Source organism: Symphalangus syndactylus, chromosome 17 (assembly GCF_028878055.3).
Source record: "Symphalangus syndactylus isolate Jambi chromosome 17, NHGRI_mSymSyn1-v2.1_pri, whole genome shotgun sequence".
In the NCBI taxonomy this organism is placed as follows: domain Eukaryota; kingdom Metazoa; phylum Chordata; class Mammalia; order Primates; family Hylobatidae; genus Symphalangus; species Symphalangus syndactylus.
Window position 1 is genome coordinate 20,461,324 of NC_072439.2, and position 18,882 is coordinate 20,480,205.

Genomic DNA, 18,882 nt, shown 5'->3' on the forward strand with positions numbered 1-18,882 from the left:
TTTGTGCCTGTGCCATCTCTCACCAACCTTGGGTTTGTATCTGGGTCCTGTGCCATCTATTTCTGACTCCAGGTGAAGTTTTGGGCCTGGACCATCTCTCCTTCATCCAGGGTTGTGCTTTGGTACCAGTGTCGTCTCCTGACCAGGATGCTGTTTGGGGCTTGTGCCCTATCTCCCTGACTATACACTGGGCTGGGGCCTGGGTTATGTCTCCACTGGCTGTGGACACATGCCGACCTGCACCCTTCCTCCCCACCTGGGGTCATTTCTAGGCCCTACATCCTCTCTCCCTGCTCTGTGTTCTGTCCGGGCCTGTATTATCTCGAGTGCTGTCAGTCTCAGCCCCTTCAGGACCTTGGCTCTTTTATGGCCCTAGGGAGAAGTTGCTGCTTGAATTGGAGTTTGGGGAACCCCTCCATCTCCAGCCCTTGATGCTGGGGCGCAGTTGAGGCCTAGGGGACGGAGTCAGTGTGCCTGGAGACGTGAGATGATGAGGATGGACATGCGATGAGGGTCCAGTTTCAGGCCCAAGGTGGGCTCCTGGAGTCAGTCCATGCTCCTGGCCCCTTCCCCTCCCTACCTCTCTCTCTCTCGCCTCCCTCAGTTGCTCACTGTCTGTGCATTTCTCTAACTGTCCACTTCTGTCTTCCCCTGTGCCCCCCTCCACCCCCGCCTGGCTTCCCCTCCAGCAGAAGGCAGACCTGGCTGTGGCCGCCTTCACCATCACAGCTGAGCGGGAGAAGGTCATCGACTTTTCCAAGCCCTTTATGACCTTGGGGATCAGCATCCTCTACCGAGTGCACATGGTATGGTTCCCCTGGAGACCATGGGCTGCTTGCCTGGCATGGAGGCTCAGGGGCTGCGAGTGGGAGCCAGACTCCCCCAGGACCTCAGATGGGCCGGTCAGGCTTCCAAGTCCCTGGTAGGGCAGGGGCTGGGTGTGAGGCTTAGGCCAGGGGTGGCTCCGGGTTTCACTCCCTCTCCCCACAGGGCCGCAAGCCTGGCTACTTCTCCTTCCTGGACCCCTTCTCCCCTGCTGTGTGGCTCTTCATGCTTCTTGCCTATCTGGCTGTCAGCTGCGTCCTGTTTCTGGCTGCCAGGTGAGTCCACTGCCTACTGGGAAGGAAGGGGCTGGAGGAGGCACGAGCCGAGGCCTCTGGGACCGACCTGCCTCTTCTCTCTCGGAACTGTCCTTGGCCTTCCCTTTGGGGCCTCGGATTCCCTGCACTCTCTGTTCTCAATTTTGTACCCTGTGTCTGAGTCTCATTCTTCCCCTTGTGGCTCTGACTGTGCTCTGTGGTTCTCTGTTCAGGTCTCTCCCCTTCCCGCCTCTCCCTTTTTTGCCTCCTCCCTTCTCTATTTCTCTCTGTGCATCTCTGTGTCTCTCTCTGCCTCTTCTATCTCCATCTCTGTGCATCTCTGTCTGCCTTTCCTCTGTGTGCTTCTGTCCATTTCGCTCCTTTTTCCATCTCTCCCCCTTTCTTCTGATCACCGTGACTTTACCTTTTTCCTTTGCTTCTCTCCTTTTCCTCCCCACCTGGGCTCTGGGCCCCATCCACCCGCTGCACGTCTCTCCACAGGCTGAGCCCCTACGAGTGGTATAACCCGCACCCGTGCCTGCGGGCACGCCCCCACATCCTGGAGAACCAGTACACGCTGGGCAACAGCCTGTGGTTTCCCGTGGGGGGCTTCATGCAGCAGGGCTCGGAGATCATGCCCCGGGCACTGTCCACGCGCTGTGTCAGCGGAGTCTGGTGAGAAGCTTTCTATTTGCCTCTGCCCGGGGCGGGGGAGGGACCCATCCGAGGCCTGGATGGGGTTGGGGCTGTGGCATCTCCTGGCAGATTTGATTCCCTGTTTTCCCTTGCAGAGCTATGTGACGAGGAATGGGGTGGGGAGAGCTGAGCTCCAGCTCTGCCGCTCACTGGCTGTGTGAGCTTGGCCAGACCGCACCCCTCCCTTTGCCTCAGTGACCTTCCCTGAAAGATGGGGAGAAAGATGCCCACATCTCAGGGTTGTGAGGATTCAGTGAGGCTGCTATGGAAGAGCGCTCTGTGAGCCCGACAGCCTTGTGTGGGTGGGGGGGTACAATCGTAACAGGATCAGTGTCACTGTCTTGGACATTGCCCTGGTCATCACAGGGACATAGAATCTCCGCACCAGGACAGCCTTCACTGCCTAGATGTTTTCTCGAAGTCCCACAGGGACCCAGTATCTCAGACAGAACTTTTTTGCCCCTGTCCCAAGCCCCAAGAAACTACATGTCAGACGGCAGACACCCACAGCTTGTGGTGTCTGGCCCACAGGTTTGTTACTGTTGTTGCTTTTGTTGTTATTTTGAGAGAGTCTCCCTCTGTCACCCAGGCTGGAGTGCGGTGGCACCATCTCAGCTCACTGAAGCCTCCACTTCGCAGGCTCAAGCGATTCTCCTGCCCTTTTTTTTTTTTTTTTTTGAGACAGAGTCTCGCTCTCTTGCCAGGTTGGAGTGCAATGGCATGATCTTGGCTCGCTGCAACTTCTGCTTCCCGGGTTCAAGCGATTCCCCTGCCCCAGCCTCCTAAGTAGCTGGGACTACAGGCACGCACTACCACACCCGGCTAGCTTTTTGTATTTTAGTAGAGACAGGATTTCACCATGTTGGCCAGGATGGTCTCGAACTCCTGACCTTGCGATCCACCTGCCTTGGCGTCCCAAAGTGCTGGAATTATAGGCATGAGCCACCGCGCCCGGCACACCTGGCTAACTTTTGTATTTTTAGTAGAGACAGGGTTTCACCATGTTGGCCAGGCTGGTCTTGAACTCCTGACATCAAGTGATCTGCCCGCCTCGGCCTCCCAAAGTGCTGGGATCACAGGTGTGAGCTACTGTGCCCAGCCTTGGCCCACAGTTTTAAGAAACTGGGAATTGGATGCCAACACTTGGAGCAAATTCACTCACAAATTTAGATTTCTTGCTTTCCTTGAAACTCGGGGAGATCTGGCAGTGCTTGGCTGGCATTCCTGCCTGGTGTCACAGTCTGCTCCCGTCCACCCCCATTCCCACTGCCCACTGCAGTCGCCTGCTGGCCTGGCCTCCGTAAGCATACGCGTTTGCTACCTTTGGCTTTAAATAGCAGCTGGACTTGGTTGCTGTTCCTGCAGTTCTTCTCACCTCCTGTTCCTCACGAGAACCATGGAGAGCCAAGGAGAATGCTTGCAACAGGGAATATGCTCCCTGTTTATGGATTAGGAGACTGAGACCCAGAGAGAAGGAGTAGCTTGCTAAAGACTGTGTAGTCAGTTAGAGGCAGGGCCGGGCTGGGGCCAGGACCAGGCTCCTTCCCCCATGCCAGTGGGCCCTCAGCACTGTCCAAGCTCAGCCTAGCCCTCAAGGCCCTTGGGAGCCTCTCCAGGGCAACCCCAGGTATCTGGCCTTCTTGAGGAACACTTCTTCCTCACCTCCCAACCACAGGATTCACTCATCCATGGTCATTCTTTTACAGGAAAAGAGTCTTGATCCAGACCCCAAGAGAGGGGTCTTGGATCTCCCACAAGCAAAAATTCAGGGCAAGTCCATAAAGTGAAAGCATGTTAATTTAAAAAGTAAAGGAATAAAAGAATAGCTACTCCAATTGCGTGAACTCAGGAGGCAGAGGTTGTGGTGAGCTGAGATCTCCCCACTGCACTCCAGCCTGGGCAACAGAGCAAGACTCTGTCTCGATAAATAAATAAATAAAAGAATGACTACTCCAAAGACAGAGCAGCCTTGAGGGCTGCTGTTTGCCCATTTTTATGGTTATTTCTCGATGACATGCTAAACAAGGGGTGGATTATTCATGCCTCCCCCTTTTAGACCATATAGGGTAACTTCCTGATGTTGCCATGGCATTTGTAAACTGTCATGGCGCTGGTGGGAGTGTAGCAGTGAGGACGACTGGAGGTCACTCTCGTGGCCATCTTAGTTTTGGTGGGTTTTAGTTGGCTTCTTTACCGCAACCCCTTTTATCAGCAAGGTTTTTATGACCTGTATCTTGTGCCAACCTCCTATCTCATCCTGTGACTTAGAATGCCTTAACCGTCTGGGAATGCAGCCCAGTAGGTTTCAGCCTCATTTTACCCAGCTCCTATTCAAGATGGAGTTGCTCTGGTTCACATGCCTCTAACAATTTCACAGATGCCTGTTGAGCCTGTCCATGTGCCAGGCACTCAGGTGAGGAATCAGCCCCATTCCTGCCCTGGAGAGGCAGAGGAGCTGAGAATAAACAAATAAACAGATAAATCAACACTGGACATCCTGTTTTATTCAAAGAATAGGTCCCAAAGATATTATTTATTTGTGCCTTTTTCAATTCAAGACTAACCTTAATAGGTGGCAGGTTTTTCCTTCTCCTAACTAAGTGGAACTAACTGCGGTATGGCAGGCATTAGCAATTCACTTGGTCCACTGACTTGGACACTTGCTAGTCTTGATGGCTTTTTAAAACGGTTTTGGATGGGCATCATTTCAAATGATACCCCTGTAGAGGATTGTTTGAGCCCGGGATGTTGAGGCTACAGTGAGCTGTGATCGTGCCATGGCACTCCAGCCTGGATGACAGAGTGAGACCGTCTCAAATGAAAAAAAAAAAAAAAAAAAAAAGAACAAAACCCTAAAAAACCCAGTGAAAGCCCTATTTGTTTCCTATTGCTACTGCAAAAAATTACCACCAATTTGGTGGCTTAAAACAATACACATTTATTCTCCTATAGTTCTGGAGGTCAGAAGTCTGAAATAGATCTCAATGGGGTAAAATCAAGTTCCTGGCAGGGCTAGTTCCTTCTGGAGGCTCCAGGGGGAGAATCTGTTTCCTTACCTTTTCCAGTGTTTAGAAGCCACTTGCATTCCTTGGTTTGTGGCCCCTTCCTCCATCTTCAGATCCAGCAGCATAGGATCCACAAATCTCTCTCTCTAACTTCCTTCTTCCACTCATAAGGACCCTTGTGGTTCCTTTGGGCCTTCCTGGATAATCCAGAGTAATCCCCCCATATCCAGATCCTTAACTTAATCACAGCTGCAAAGTCCCTTTTGCTGAATAAGGTCACATCTTCACATGTTCCGGGGATTAGGATAGAGACTTCTTTGGTGCTGGTAGATGGGGCCTATTCTGCCGGCCACACAGTCCAAGTGAAATGTACTAATATTTTCCATATAATGATTTTGCAGATGCACATAAAATGTGCTATTGAGGAACCAAACAGGATACAGTAACAGAACAGTAGAGCATGGGAGCAGTCAGAGAAGGGTCCCCTGAGGAGGTGAACTGGGTTGAGTCCTAAAGGCAGAAACAGAGTCATCCATGCCAAGGAGAGGGAGGAGCATTTTAGACAGAGGGAGAGGGCCAGGTGTGTGAGGTGCTGAGAGGGCGCCCAGGAGACCTGCCGTGACAAATCTAGTGGCGTCCTCACAGGAGGGTTGGGGGATACCAGTGGCCTTGTCTCTGCCAGCCACTGCTTCTGCCGCCCAGCCAGGGGCCCTCTTCCTGAGGGTCACACTCTCTAGCCAGCTGTTTTCTGCCCCTTCCCATCGCTGTCACCCGGACAGCCCCCACTCATGTTTCCTCCCTCATCGGAGCCTTTGGCCCTGGGGCCCACTCTCTTCTGCACCCAAAGTCCTCCCACACATTCACTCATTCAGCAGATGTTTGAGAATCTTCAGATGTGATGTAGCACCATGACTCAGCAGGCCAGTCCCCGCCCTCATGGGACTCAGGGTCCAGTGTAGGGGTGGGATTTGCTGCCATCACCCTCGAGGACTTGGCTGGTAGCTGACCTGCAGCAGCCTGGCCAGAGCCCACTACCTGGGCCCCTCCTCTCCAGGGCCCCCTCAGCCCACAGCATCATGCAGCCACACCTGAGGGCTTGTCACTATTCAGGACAGCTCTGCCTCAGGAGTTAATGTTTCTTTCCCCCCCCCCCTTTTTTTTGAGACAGGGTCTTGCTCTGTCACTCAGGCTGGAGTGCTGTGGCACGATCTCGGCTCACTGCAACCTCCGCCTCCCGGGTTCAAGTGATTCTCTTGCCACAGCCTCCCAAGTAGCTGGGATTACAGGTGTGCACCACCTTGCTTCACTAATTTTTGTATTTTTAGTAAAGATGGGGTGTTGCCATGTTGGCCAGGATGATCTCTAACTCCTGACCTCAAGTGATCCACTCACTTAGGTCGGCCTCCCAAAGTGCTGGGATTACAGGTGTGAGCCACGGCACCTGGCTGAGAATCAACATTTCTTTATTTGTTTTCTTTTCTTTTTTTTCTGAGACAGAGTCTCACTCTGTCGCCCAGTGTGGAGTGCGGTGGTGCGATCTCGGCCCACTGCAAGCTCCGCCTCCTGGGTCCACGCCATTCTCCTGCCTCAGCCTCCCGAGTAGCTGGGACTACGGGTGCCTGCCACCATGCCCAGCTAATTTTTTTTGTGTGTGTATTTTTAGTAAAGACGGGGTTTCACCATGTTAGCCAGGGTGGTCTCAATCTCCTGACTTCGTGATCCACCCGCCTTGGCCTCCCAGAGTGCAGGGATTACAGGCGTGAGCCACCATGCCTGGCCAGGAGTCAATATTTCTAAGGTTTCACTCTGACCATGGCCCCCATCCCTCTCGACTCTCCCTTGGTCACTTGGTGCGATGAGTCTTCTGACCTCCCTCTTCCCATTCTCTGAGCCCTGCCTGCTTTCACTCATCCATCTCCAGGTGGTTCCTAGGCTGTCTCTGCAGCCATTGTCCTCAACTTTTCCCCAGGTCCTCCTTTCCTCACACCCTCTTGGCCAGAAAACCACAAAACCTCAGATCTAGCCAGTAGCTTGGCTTTGCCTGCCTTCCCCCAACCCCAGCTGCACCAGGGGCACATGCAACCCCTTATCCATGCCTCCAGTCTGTCTTACCTCCAGGCAGCATTCGCCCAGTTAGCCACCCTTCTAGAAACTCTCTTCTTGCTTCTAGGCTCTGTGTCCTCCTGGTTTCCTCCAACCTCTCTGGTCCTGTTTCATTTGCTGTGGGTTCCTTTTGCCTTTGCCACCCCTCAAATGGGGCTTCTCGCTTACACCAGTGAGTTTTCAGTACTTGCAGACCCAACACTCTCTTTTTATAACAAATATTTTTTAATACGTCCTTTTCCACACTGAGCTGAAATTCAAGGGTAATATATCTTCCTACACACATAATTTGCAAAAAATCAATATAACGCCCTAATTGCAATATGAAGGAGAAAAAGCAGGGAAGTGACTTCTAATAAAATAATATTCTGGCAATACACAAATGCCTGGGTGTGGCTACACCAGAAGACAGAATGCGACAGTCGGCGCCTGCTTAGAATGAGTAAGTGGCATGATGAGAAGTAAGATCATTTAACAGAATTATGTTGCCACTTGATATCTGACACATCAAAATAGTTGACAAATGAGTATGTTTGTGTAAATACAAGTCACTGTGAACGTGATGATTTGCTAATGCAGCTGGTGCAAGGGTCTTGACTTGGGTCTCGAGTTCGAGTGGAGTTGCTGTCAGAGATAGATGATTTCCTCCAACAGTGAGCAGCTCTCAACAAAGTTCCAAACAAAACAGCATCCAGTCATCCCTCGATTAAAACAAGAGGTGCATTTCTGGAGATTTTGGTTTATATTATAATCATGCAAAAAAAATACTTGGGTTTTTAATGTACCAAGGAGTTAGGCTCAGATAATCACAGAACAGGTATTCCCCGTTGTTCAGACCAGGCCTCGAATTATCCGGCTGTCCTACTCTAACCACCAGCGGCCCACACTTTACCAAACACCTCCCAGGGTGCCCTCCCCGCCAGAGACCACTGTTCCATACACCTTGTCAGGGGCCATCTCATCTGCTGCTGGACTTTCCATGCTATGCGCATACTGACACTTCCGAAGTCATCTCAAGACCCCTCCATGTGTCCAGCCCCCTGGGATTGCTCCTCTTGGGAGCCCAACAGGCATCTCCAAACTCACCTTGTGCAAAACAGAGCTCATGTCTTTACTCCCAAATCTGACTCCCAGTCTGTGTTCCCTCTGCTGCCTTAGTGGCCCCATCACCACCACCAGTCATCCACACTGTGTCCTCAGGGGCTGGAGGGTGCCCGGTTTGTACTGGGCACTGAGTAATTTTTGTTGTTGTTGTTTTGTTTTTATTTTTTTATTTTTGAGACGGAGTTTTGCTCTTGTTGCCCAGGCTAGAGTGCAGTGGCACGATCTCAGCTCACTGCAACCTCCACCTTCCGGGTTCAAGCGATTCTCCTGGCTCAGCCTCCCGAGTAGCTGGGATTACAGGTGCCAGCCACCACGTCTGGCTAACTTTTTGTAGTTTTAGTAGAGACAGGGTTTCATCATGTTGGCCAGGCTGGTCTTAAACTCCTGACCTCAGATGATCTACCCACCTTGGCCTTCCAAAGTGCTGGGATACAGGGGTGAGCCACTGTGCCTGGCCAGATAATTTTGTTTTGCATGAATGGCAGCATTGACCTGTAAGATGGGTTTGGAGAGACTTGGTTTCTGGAGAGGTTGAGTCAGACCCTGGGTCTTTGTGTCTTGGGGTTTTGGTTTTATTTTGCAGGAGGCTGTTTAATTCATCTCTCTCTATCAAGCCCTCACTCCATCCCCATCCCAGTGCCTAGCATAGCTTTGCACATGTGTTCTGCAGAGGACAGCTGCTGTTTTCATTATTACATGCTGTGAATGTGAGGGTGGGAGGTCTGGGAGGCCTTTTTCAGCATCTCCTCTGCCTTCAGGCCCCTCAGATCTATATGGTCTACAGGGACCCTGGCCATTCTTACTTGCCAGGAGGGAGGACAGAGGGGGCCACGGTAAGACAAGCGGTTGCTCCGGGGTCCTGCAGCCAGTCTGGTGGGAGTCTATTCTCCCAGGTCGGTCCTGTGTCACCAAGACAATGAGAGCAAACACTTGCATAGCACTTGCTGTGTGCCAGATGAACTCAGTCACTCTTCACAAAACCCAGTGAGGAAGGGCCTACAATTTTACTAACTTCACAGGTGAGGAAACTGCAGCACAATTCCAAGGTCACACAGCAAGGCAGTGATGGAGAAGACAGGATTTGGGGATTTTCCAGAGATCTTTCTGTGATTGATTTCTAATTTAGCTTCATTGTGGTCAGAGAACATTCTCTAGAGGACTTCAATCCTTTTAAATTTATTGAGACTTGCTTTAGAGCTCAGCATATGGTCTGTCCTGGTAAATGTTCTATGTGGAGTTGCATTGAATGTGTTTCTGCTGTTGGTGGGTGCAGTGTTCTATAGGGGTTAATTGGGGCCAGTAGGTTGATCATGTTATTCAAGTCTTCTCTATCCTTACTGATTTTCTACTTGTTCCATCAATTATTGAGAGGAGTTTTGAAATCTCACCCTGTAATTGCAGGAAATGTATCTGTTTCTCTTCAATTCTATCCATTTTTGCCTCATGCATGTTGAAGCTTTGTAATTAGGCACACAAATGTTTAGGACGTTATGTCCTCTAGGTGAATTGACCCGTGTCATTATATAATGTCTCTCCTTATTCCTGGTAACATTCCTTGTTCTGAAGTTAACTTTATTTGATACTAATATAGGCACTCTGGCTTTCTTATGCTTAATGTTTGCATAGCATATCTTTTCCCCATTCTTTTACTCTCGACCCATCTAGATGATTATATTTAAAGAGCATTCCTTTTCTTTTCTTTTAAATAGAGATAGGGTCTCATTTTGTTGCCCAGGCAGGTCTTGAACTCCTGGGCTCAAGTGATCCTCCCATCTTGGCCTCCCAAAGTGCTGGGATTACAGCTATGAGCCACCACACCTGACCGAGTGTGTGGTGAGTATTGGGGAGTGCAATGGTGTCATCTCAGCTCACTGCAACCTCCACCTCCTGGGTTCAGGTGATTCTCCTGCCTCAGCCTCCCAAGTAGCTGAGACTACAGGTTCATGCCACCACACCCAGCTAATTTTTATATTTTTAGTAGAGGCAGGGTTTCACCATGTTGGCGAGGCTGGTCTCGAACTCCTGACCTCAAGTAATCCACCTGCCTCTGCCTCCCAAAGTGCCGGGATTACAGGCATGAGCCACCATGTCCATCCCCAAGTGTGTTTGTTATAAACAGTATATACTTAGGACTTGGAGCAAGGTTTGGCCAACTTTTTCTGCATTGGGCCAAATAGTAAATTTTTTTTTTTTTTTTTGAGATGGAGTTTTGACCTATTGCCTAGGCTAGAGTGCAGTGCACTCAACTCAACCTCTGCCTCCCGGGTTCAAGCAGTTCTCCTGCCTCAGCCTCCCAAGTAGCTGGGACTACAAGCGCACGCCAGCACGCCTGGCTAATTTTTTGTATTTTAGTAGAGATGGGGTTTCACCATGTTGCCCAGGCTGATCTTGAACTCTGGAGCTGAGGCAATCCACCCGCCTCGGCCTCCCAAAGTGCTGGGATTACAGGTGTGAGCCACCATGTCTGGCCAGTAATTTTTCTTTTAAATTTTATTTATATGTAATAGTTGTACATATTTTTGGGAGTACAGGTGATTTTTTTTTTCTTTTTTTGAGATGGAGCCTTGCTCTGTCACTCAGACTGGAGTGCAGTAGTGTGATCACGGGTCACTGCAGCCTCAACCTCCCAGGCTCAAGTGATCCTCCCACTTTAGCCTCCTGTGTATCTGGGATCACAGGCGTGCGCCACCACACCCAGCTAAATTTTTTTATTTTTGGTAGAGATGAAGTCTCACTGTGTTGCCCAGGCTGGTCTCAAACTCTTGGGCTCAAGCAGTCCTCCCACCTCAGCATCCTGAAATGCTGGGATCAGGGTAATTGGGAAATCCATCACCTCAAACATTTATATTTTCTCTAAGTAAAGATGTTTTTAAATCTTTATCTTTATTCTTATTTTTTTAGAGAGGGTCTTGCTTTGTCTCTAGGCTGGAGTGCTGTGTGTTTATAGCTCCCTACAGCCTCAAACTCCTGGGCTCAAGGGATCTTCCTGCCTCAGCCTACTGAATAGCTAGGACTACATGCCTGGCTAATTTTTTATTATTTTCATTTTTTTTTTTTTGTAGAAAGTTCTTACTTTGTTGCCCAGGCTGGTCTTGAACTCCTGGCCTCAAGCGATCTTCCTGCCTCAGTCTCCCAAAGTGCTGGGATTACAGGCATGAGCCACTGCTCTGGCCCTAAGTAAATATTTTGGACTTTGTTGGTCATATGGTCTTTGTTCCAGCTAGTCAATCTTCCATTGTAGTATAGAAGCTGTTGTAGATGATACATTAAATGAATGAGTGTGGCTGTGTTCCAATAAAACTTTATTTATGGATACTGACACTGAAATTTGAATTTTATATAAGTCATGTGTCATAAAATATTCCTTTTTTTTTTTTTGAGGCAGTATCTCACTCTGTTGCCCAGGCTGGAGTACAGTGGTACAATCTTGGCTCACTGCAGCCTCAACCTCCCAGGCTTAAGGAATCCCCCCACCTCAGCCTCTTGAGTAGCTGGAACCACAGGCACGTGCCACCAAATCTGGCTTTTTGTAGAGATAGGGTTTCACCATGTTGCCCAGGCTGGTCTCAATTCCTGGGCCCAACCTTGGCCTCCCAAAGTGCTCGGATTATATGTGTGAGCCACTGCGCCCAGCCTGTTCTTCTGATTTCATCTTAACCATTTAAAAATGTGAAAACCAGCCAGGTGTGGTGGCTCACGTCTGTAATCCTAGCACTTTGGGAGGCCAATGCGGGCAGATTGCCTGAGCTCAGGGGTTCTAGACCTGCCTGGGCAACAAGATGAAACCCCTTCTCTACCAAAATACAAAAAATTAGCCAGGCGTGGCTGTGTGCACCTGTAGTCCCAGCTACTTGGGAGGCTGAGGCAGGAGAATTGCTTGAACCTGGGAGGCAGAGGTTGCAGTGAGCTGAGATCGTGCCACTGCACTCCAGCCTGGGCAACAGAGAGAGACCTTGTCTCTAAATAAATAAATACACACATACATGTATATACACATATATACATATACATACATGTATATACACATATATACATACATGTATATACACATATATACACACATGTATATACACATATATACATACATGTTTATATACATATATACATATACATATATGTATATGTAAAAACCATTCTTAGCTTATGGGGCTGTACAAAAATAGACAGCAGGCCAGATTTGGCCTGTGGGCCATAGTTAGCCAGCCGCTGGTTCAAACCACTTACCCTTAATGTAATTACTGATATGGTTAGGTTTAAATCTACCAACCTGCTATTTGTTCCATCTGTTCTTTGTTCCCTTTTTCCTCTTTTTCTACCTTTAGGGGGTTTACTGGGACTTTTCTTTTCTTTTCTTTTTGAGACAGGGTCTCACTCTGTCACCCACGCTGGAGTGCAGTGGCATGAACACGACTCCTGGGCTCAAGCCATCCTCCTGCCTCAGCCTCCTGTGTAGCTAGGACCATAGGTGCGCTCTAACATGCCCAGCTAATTTTTAAAATGTTTTGTAGAGACGGGATCTCACTTCATTGCCCAGGCTGGTCTCAAACTCCTGAGCTCAAGCAATTTGCCCACCTTGGCCTCCCAAAGTGATGGAATTACAGCGTGAGCCAGTGTGCCTGGCCTGTTGGGATTTTTAAGATTCTGCTTATCTCTACTCTTGACTTGTTAACTATACTTCTTTGTTTTATTTTTCTTAGTGGTTTTCTGGGTTTGCAATATGGATCTTTAATTTATTACAAAATACTTTTTTTTTTGAGACGGAGTCTCGCTCTGTTGCCCAGGCTGGAGTGCAGTGGCGTGATCTCGGCTCACTGTAAGCTCCGCCTTCTGGGTTCATGCCATTCTTCTGCCTCAGCCTCCCAAGTAGCTGGGACTACAGGCGCCCGCCACAATGCCTGGCTAATTTTTTTGTATCTTTAGTAGAGATGGGGTTTCACCATGTTAGCCAGGATGGTCTCGATCTCCTGACCTCGTGATCCACCTGCCTCGGCCTCCCAAAGTGCTGGGATTACAGGCGTGAGCCACCATGCCCAGCCACAAAATACTATCAAGTAACATTATACCATTTCACATAAGATATAAGACCTTGACAACATGATATGTTCCTCTCACCCTCCTGTCCTTTGAGCTCTGCATATCTTACGAACCCCACAATACATTAGGGGTGTGTGTGTGTGTGTGTGTGTGTTAGTAAATGCAGCTGGGTGTGGTGGCTCAAGCCTGTAATCCCAACACTTTGGAAGGCCGAGGCAGGAGGATTCCTTGAACCCAGGAGTCCAACACCAGCCTGGGCAACATAGCGACACCTCATCTCTACAAAAACTGAGAAACATTAGCCAGGCATGGTGATGCATGCCTGTGGTCCCAGCTATGTGGGAGGCTGAGGTGGGAGAACTGTTTGGTTCCAGGAGGTTGAGGCTGCAGTGAGCTGTGTTCACGCCCCTCCACCCCAGAGCAAGACCCTGTCTCAAAAACAAAACAAAACCACTAAATGCTTCGTAAGGAAATTTGAAAGTGAGGAATATATCTTTTATATTTACCCACAAATCTACCATTTGAAGAGAGTGCCCTTCACCCCTTCCGGTACATCCACGTTTCTATCTGGTGTTGTGTTTCTTTTACCTGCAGAACTTCCTTTAATATTTCTTGCTGTGCGGTCTGCTGGCAATTAATTCTTCCAGCCTTGGTTTTGTATGAAAAATGTGTTAGTGTGTCTTCTTTGAGGGATATTTTTGCCTGCTGTGGAATTCTAGGTTGACAGTTTGTTTTGATTTTTCTTTCAGCATGTTGCATCGTCTTTGGGCTTGCACACTCTCTGACAAGAAGTCGACTGGCACTGTTATCTTTGATTCTCTGAATGTAATATGTTTCCCCCCTTCTAGCTGCTTTTAAGATGTTTTCTGTTTATTGCTGGTTTTCAGCAATTGATTATAATGTGTCTTGGTGCGTTTTATAAATATGTGTGTTTAGCCTACCTGGGGTTTATGGAGCTTACATCTGCAAGTTTATGGTTTTCATCAAATTTGAAAAGTTGTAAGCCATTACTTCATCAGACTTTTTTTCGGTTATCCCTTTCTCTCCTCTCTTTCTGGAACTCCAGTCGCATAGGTAAAGCCACTTATTTCTCAGGCCATTGAGGCTCTGTGCTCATTTTCATCACTTTTTCCTTTCTGTGCTTTATTTTGGATAGATTCTATTGCAGTCTTCAAATTCTCTAATCTTTTTTTTTTTTTTTTTTTTTTTTTTTGAGATGGAGTTCCACTGTTGTTGCCCAGGCTGGAGTGCAGTGGCGTGATCTCAGCTCACAGCAACCTCCACCTCCTGGGTTCAGGCAGTTCTCCTGCCTCAGCCTCCCAAGTAGCTGGGATTACAGGCATGCGCCACCACGCTTGGCTAATTTTGTATTTTTAGTGAGACGGGATTTCTCCATGTTGGTCAGACTGGTCTAGAACCCCTGAGCTCAGGCAATCCGCCCACGTCGGCCTCCCAAAGTGCTAGAATTACAGGCGTGAGCCACCGTGCCTGGCTTTTTTTTTTTTTTTTTTTTTGAGACAAAGTCTTACTCTGTTGCCCAGGCTGGAGTGCGGTGGCACAATCTGAGCTTACTGCAACCTCGGCCTCCCAGGTTCAGGCAATTCTGCTGCCTCAGTCTCCTGAGTAACTGGGATTACAGGCATGCACCACCACACTTGGCTAATTTTTGTATTTCTAGTAGAGACGGGTTTTCGCCATGTTAGTCAGGCTGATCGCAAACTCCTGAACTCAGGTTATCCTCCCTCCTTGGCCTCCCAAAGTGCTGGGATTACAGGCGTGAGCCACCGCGCCCAGCCTTTTTTTTTTTTTTTAAAGATAAGGTCTCAGCCTGGCCAACATGGCGAAACCCCGTCTCTATGAAAAATACAAAAATTAGCTGGGCATGGTGGCGGGTGCCTGTAATCCCAGCTATTCAGGAGGCTGAGGCAGGAGAATCAGTTGAACCCGGGAGGCGGAGGTTGCAGTGAGCCGAGATCGCACCATTGCACTCCAGCTTCAGCTTGGGACAGAGCGAGACTCCATCTCAAAAAAATAAATAAATAAATAAAATTAAAAAATAAAGATAAGGTCTCACTTAGTCGTTCAGACTAGAGTGCAGTGACAACCAGGCTCACTGTAGCCTTAAACTCCTGGCCTCAAGTGATCCTCCCACCTCAGCCTCTCAAGTTGCTGGGACTATAGGCAGGCACCACCACACCCGTCTAATTTTTTTATTTTTCTGTAGAGACAGGGTCTGGCTATGTTGACCAGGCTTATCTCAAAGTCCCAGCCTCAACTGATCCTCCCACCTCGGCCTCCCAGTGTGCTAGGATTACAGGCATGAGCTACTATGCCTGGCCCAAATTCCCTCATCTTTTCTGCTGCCAGTGTCTAATCTGTGTAATCTCTTTCAGTAAAATTTTTCTTTCAGATGTGTGTATATCATTCTCTAAAAGTTCTGTTCACTTCTTTTTTATGTCTTCTGTTCCTTTCATTACGTTTATGTTTTTCTTTATACTCTTGAGCATTCTGAATATATTTATGATAGCTGTTTTCATGTCCTTGTCTGCTAATTCCATCATCATCTATGTCAATTCTGGGTCTGTTGCAATTGAGTGATTTTTCTCTTGGTTTTAGGTCACATTTTCCTGCACCTTTGTTTACCTGGTCCTTTTTTTTTTTTTTTTTTGAGACAAGAGTCTTGCTTTGTTGCTCAGGCCAGAGTGCAGTGGTGATCTCAGTTCACTGCAACCTCCACCTCCTGGATTCCAGCGATTCTCGTGCCTCAGCCTCCCAAGTAGCTGGGATCACAGGTGTGTGCTATCACACCCAGCTAATTTCTGTATTTTTAGTAGAGACGGGGTATTGCCATGTTGGCCAGGTTGCCCTTGAACTCCTGGCCTCAAGCAATCCGCCCACCTCAGCCTCCTAAAATGCTGGGATTACAGGTGTGAGCCACTGTGCCCAACCTTGTCTTTTTAAAAAAAATTACGTAATAGGCTGGGCACAGTGGCTCATGCCTGTAATCCCAGCACCTTGGGTGGGCGAGGTGGGCAGATCACCTGAGGTCAGGAGTTCAAGGCCAACCTGCCAACGTGGTGAAACCCCATCTCTACTAAAAATACAAACATTAGTCAGGCGTGCTGGCAGGTGCCTGTAATCCCAACTACTCAGGAAGCTAAGGCGGGAGAATCACTTGAAGCTGGGAGTGGCCAAGATCACACCACTGCACTCCAGCCTGGGTGACAGAGTGAGACTCTGTCTCAAAAAAAAAAAAAAAAAAAAAAAAAAAAAAAAAAAAAAAAAATTACATAACAGACATTGTTTACATTGCTGAATGTATTTCTTTAAAGAGTATTAGAGACTTTTTCTGGAATCTAGATAAGTTACTTGTGAATTACTTTGATACTTCTAGGCCTGTTTTTAAGCTCTTTTAGTGCAGCTTTAGCATTGCCTTTATTCTAGGGCTAACTTAATCCTATTTCTAGTATGTTACACTTTTGAGTCTCTACTGAATGTCTCATGTATTCAATGAAATCTTTCTACTCTGGCTGCAGGGAGCTCAAAAGACTCTCAGCCCTGTGTGAACTCTAAGAATTGTTCTCTCCTTGAAAGTTGCTCTTGTCCAGCCCCACAGAGTTTCACCCCATGCATGCATAGATTGATATTCAGCCAAAGACTCAAGGGGACCACCGGTTTCTGAACCCTCTATCTCTTTGCAGCTCCCTCCTCTCAGGCACTCTATCCCCCAAATTCCAGCCGTCTTGGCCTGCCTGATCACCAGTCTCTGTCTCTGCAACTCAGCAGGATTGCTGGGCTGTTTGGGCTTCCCTTCCTGTAAATTAAATCCAGCCAAGCAGCCTGGACAATGATAAGAATCATTTTGTTTCTCTTCTCAGGGATCACAGTCCTATGATGTCTGTTGTCCTATGTCTTTAAATAGTTTCCTGGCCGGGCGTGGTCACTCACACCTGTAATCCCAGCACTTTGGGAGGCTGAGGCAAGTGGATCAACTGAGGTCAGGAGTTCGAGACCAGCCTGGCCAACATGGCGAAACCCCGTCTCTGCTAAAAATACAAAAATTAGCTGGGCGTGATGGCAGGCACCTGTAATCTCAGCTACTCGGGAGGCTGAGGCAGGAGAATCACTTGAACCCCAAAGGTAGAGGTTGCAGTGAGCTGAGATCGTGCCACTGCACTCCATCCTGGCCGACAGAGCAAGATCTGTCTCAAAAAAAAAAAGAAAAAAGTTTCCTGTATTCTGTCCAGCTCTTTAGCTGTTTATGGTGGGAGGGTATTTCCAGACCATCTTACTCTTTTATATCTGGAAGTAGAAGTCTCCGGATGCAATATTTACAACCAGGAAGTCTGGCTTCAGAATTCACACTCCCCGCTTCTGCACCCAGCAGTCACTGAGCCTTCCGGATGCTGGGGTCACTTGGGAGGGGCACCACCAATAGGGGGCATGGCTACAGGGGCCGGTCAGCGGGGGTGACTCCAGCCCGTGGCTCACCCCTCCCACCCTTCAGGTGGGCCTTCACCTTGATCATCATCTCCTCCTACACGGCCAACCTGGCCGCCTTCCTCACCGTGCAGCGCATGGAGGTGCCTGTGGAGTCGGCCGATGACCTGGCAGATCAGACCAACATCGAGTATGGCACCATCCACGCCGGCTCCACCATGACCTTCTTCCAGGTGGGACCACCAGAACCTCTCAGTTGTGGTGTTGGGATCCCTGCCATGCAAAGCAGCTCAGGATGGGTCTGGGCAGGGTCTCCTGGGTCACAGGGACTGATTGTCAGTGACAGCCCGGAGGCTGGGGAGCAGAAAACACACTTGCGCTGTCATGGGGCTCGCAGCTGGCTGGCTAGGGAACTGGGGAATGAGGGCAGGGAGGCATATGTGGTATCAAATGTCATATGGGCCAAATGGGATCAAGGAGGCTGCCGGAAGGGTCGGGACCAGGAATATGGGCTGACAGAGAGAAGGGAAGGCCCTTCAAGGTGAAAAGTGCTTGATCTTTTGTATTTTGGGGTGGTGGGAAGGAAAGAAAAGGAAAGCAAGCTTGGCAGGGAGGTCCTAGTGGTCTAAAGGAGGCCTGAGTTGGGCAGGGGCCACTGGCTAGAGGGTTAAGGGGGAGGAGGTGGAGGTGCACTCACCGGGCCCCCAGGTGGGTGGTGGGTGCGGCAGCTGTGGGGATGACTTGGACCTGGCCTGGACAGTTTGTCCGTCTCATCTCTCTCCTCTGCCTATGGCTCTTTCTGTCTTCCTTTGATCACCTTGCATTCTCCTGGATTGAGGGAGACTTCCTAGAGGATGAGAAGGGCTCGGGGAAAGGAATTGGCTGGAAAGACCCTCCCGTCTTCCCCTTGTGCTCCCCCTGCCCAGAATTCACGGTACCAAACGTACCAGCGCATGTGGAACTACATGCAGTCAAAGCAGCCCAGCGTGTTCGTCAAGAGCACAGAAGAGGGCATTGCCCGCGTCCTCAACTCCCGCTACGCCTTCCTGCTCGAGTCCACCATGAACGAGTACCACCGGCGCCTCAACTGCAACCTCACCCAGATCGGGGGACTCCTCGACACCAAGGGCTACGGCATCGGCATGCCGCTGGGTATGGCACAGCGCGGTGTGGAACACAGCAGGGCCACGGGCATCCGAAACTACTGTGAGCAGGCCCAGGACCGGGCCAGGCACCCCCGAGGCAGGCTGGGTGTGTTGCATGTGGCCTCCTGGCTGTATGCTCTTGGGCAGGCAACATCACCATCCTGAGCCTCTACACCCCCAACCTGCAAAACCAGGCCTAGCAGCAATTCAGCCCTCCCAGAGCTGTTGGGAGAATTCAGTGAAACTGTGTGTACAATTCAGTATATGTGGGTGGTG

General features: G+C 49.3%; 1 protein-coding gene across 2 annotated transcripts in view; it reads left to right on the forward strand.

Annotated features, from left to right (window-relative positions):
- Positions 1-18,882, forward strand: part of GRIK5 (glutamate ionotropic receptor kainate type subunit 5) — a 74,666-nt gene that overhangs the window by 48,628 nt on the left and 7,156 nt on the right. For both annotated transcript variants that reach the window (XM_055250308.2, XM_063620897.1), the window contains 5 exons: positions 693-806; positions 991-1,100; positions 1,581-1,754; positions 17,529-17,694; positions 18,388-18,613. In XM_055250308.2, coding sequence (XP_055106283.1) covers positions 693-806; positions 991-1,100; positions 1,581-1,754; positions 17,529-17,694; positions 18,388-18,613 — 790 coding nt within the window. The remainder of the gene's footprint in view (positions 1-692; positions 807-990; positions 1,101-1,580; positions 1,755-17,528; positions 17,695-18,387; positions 18,614-18,882) is intronic.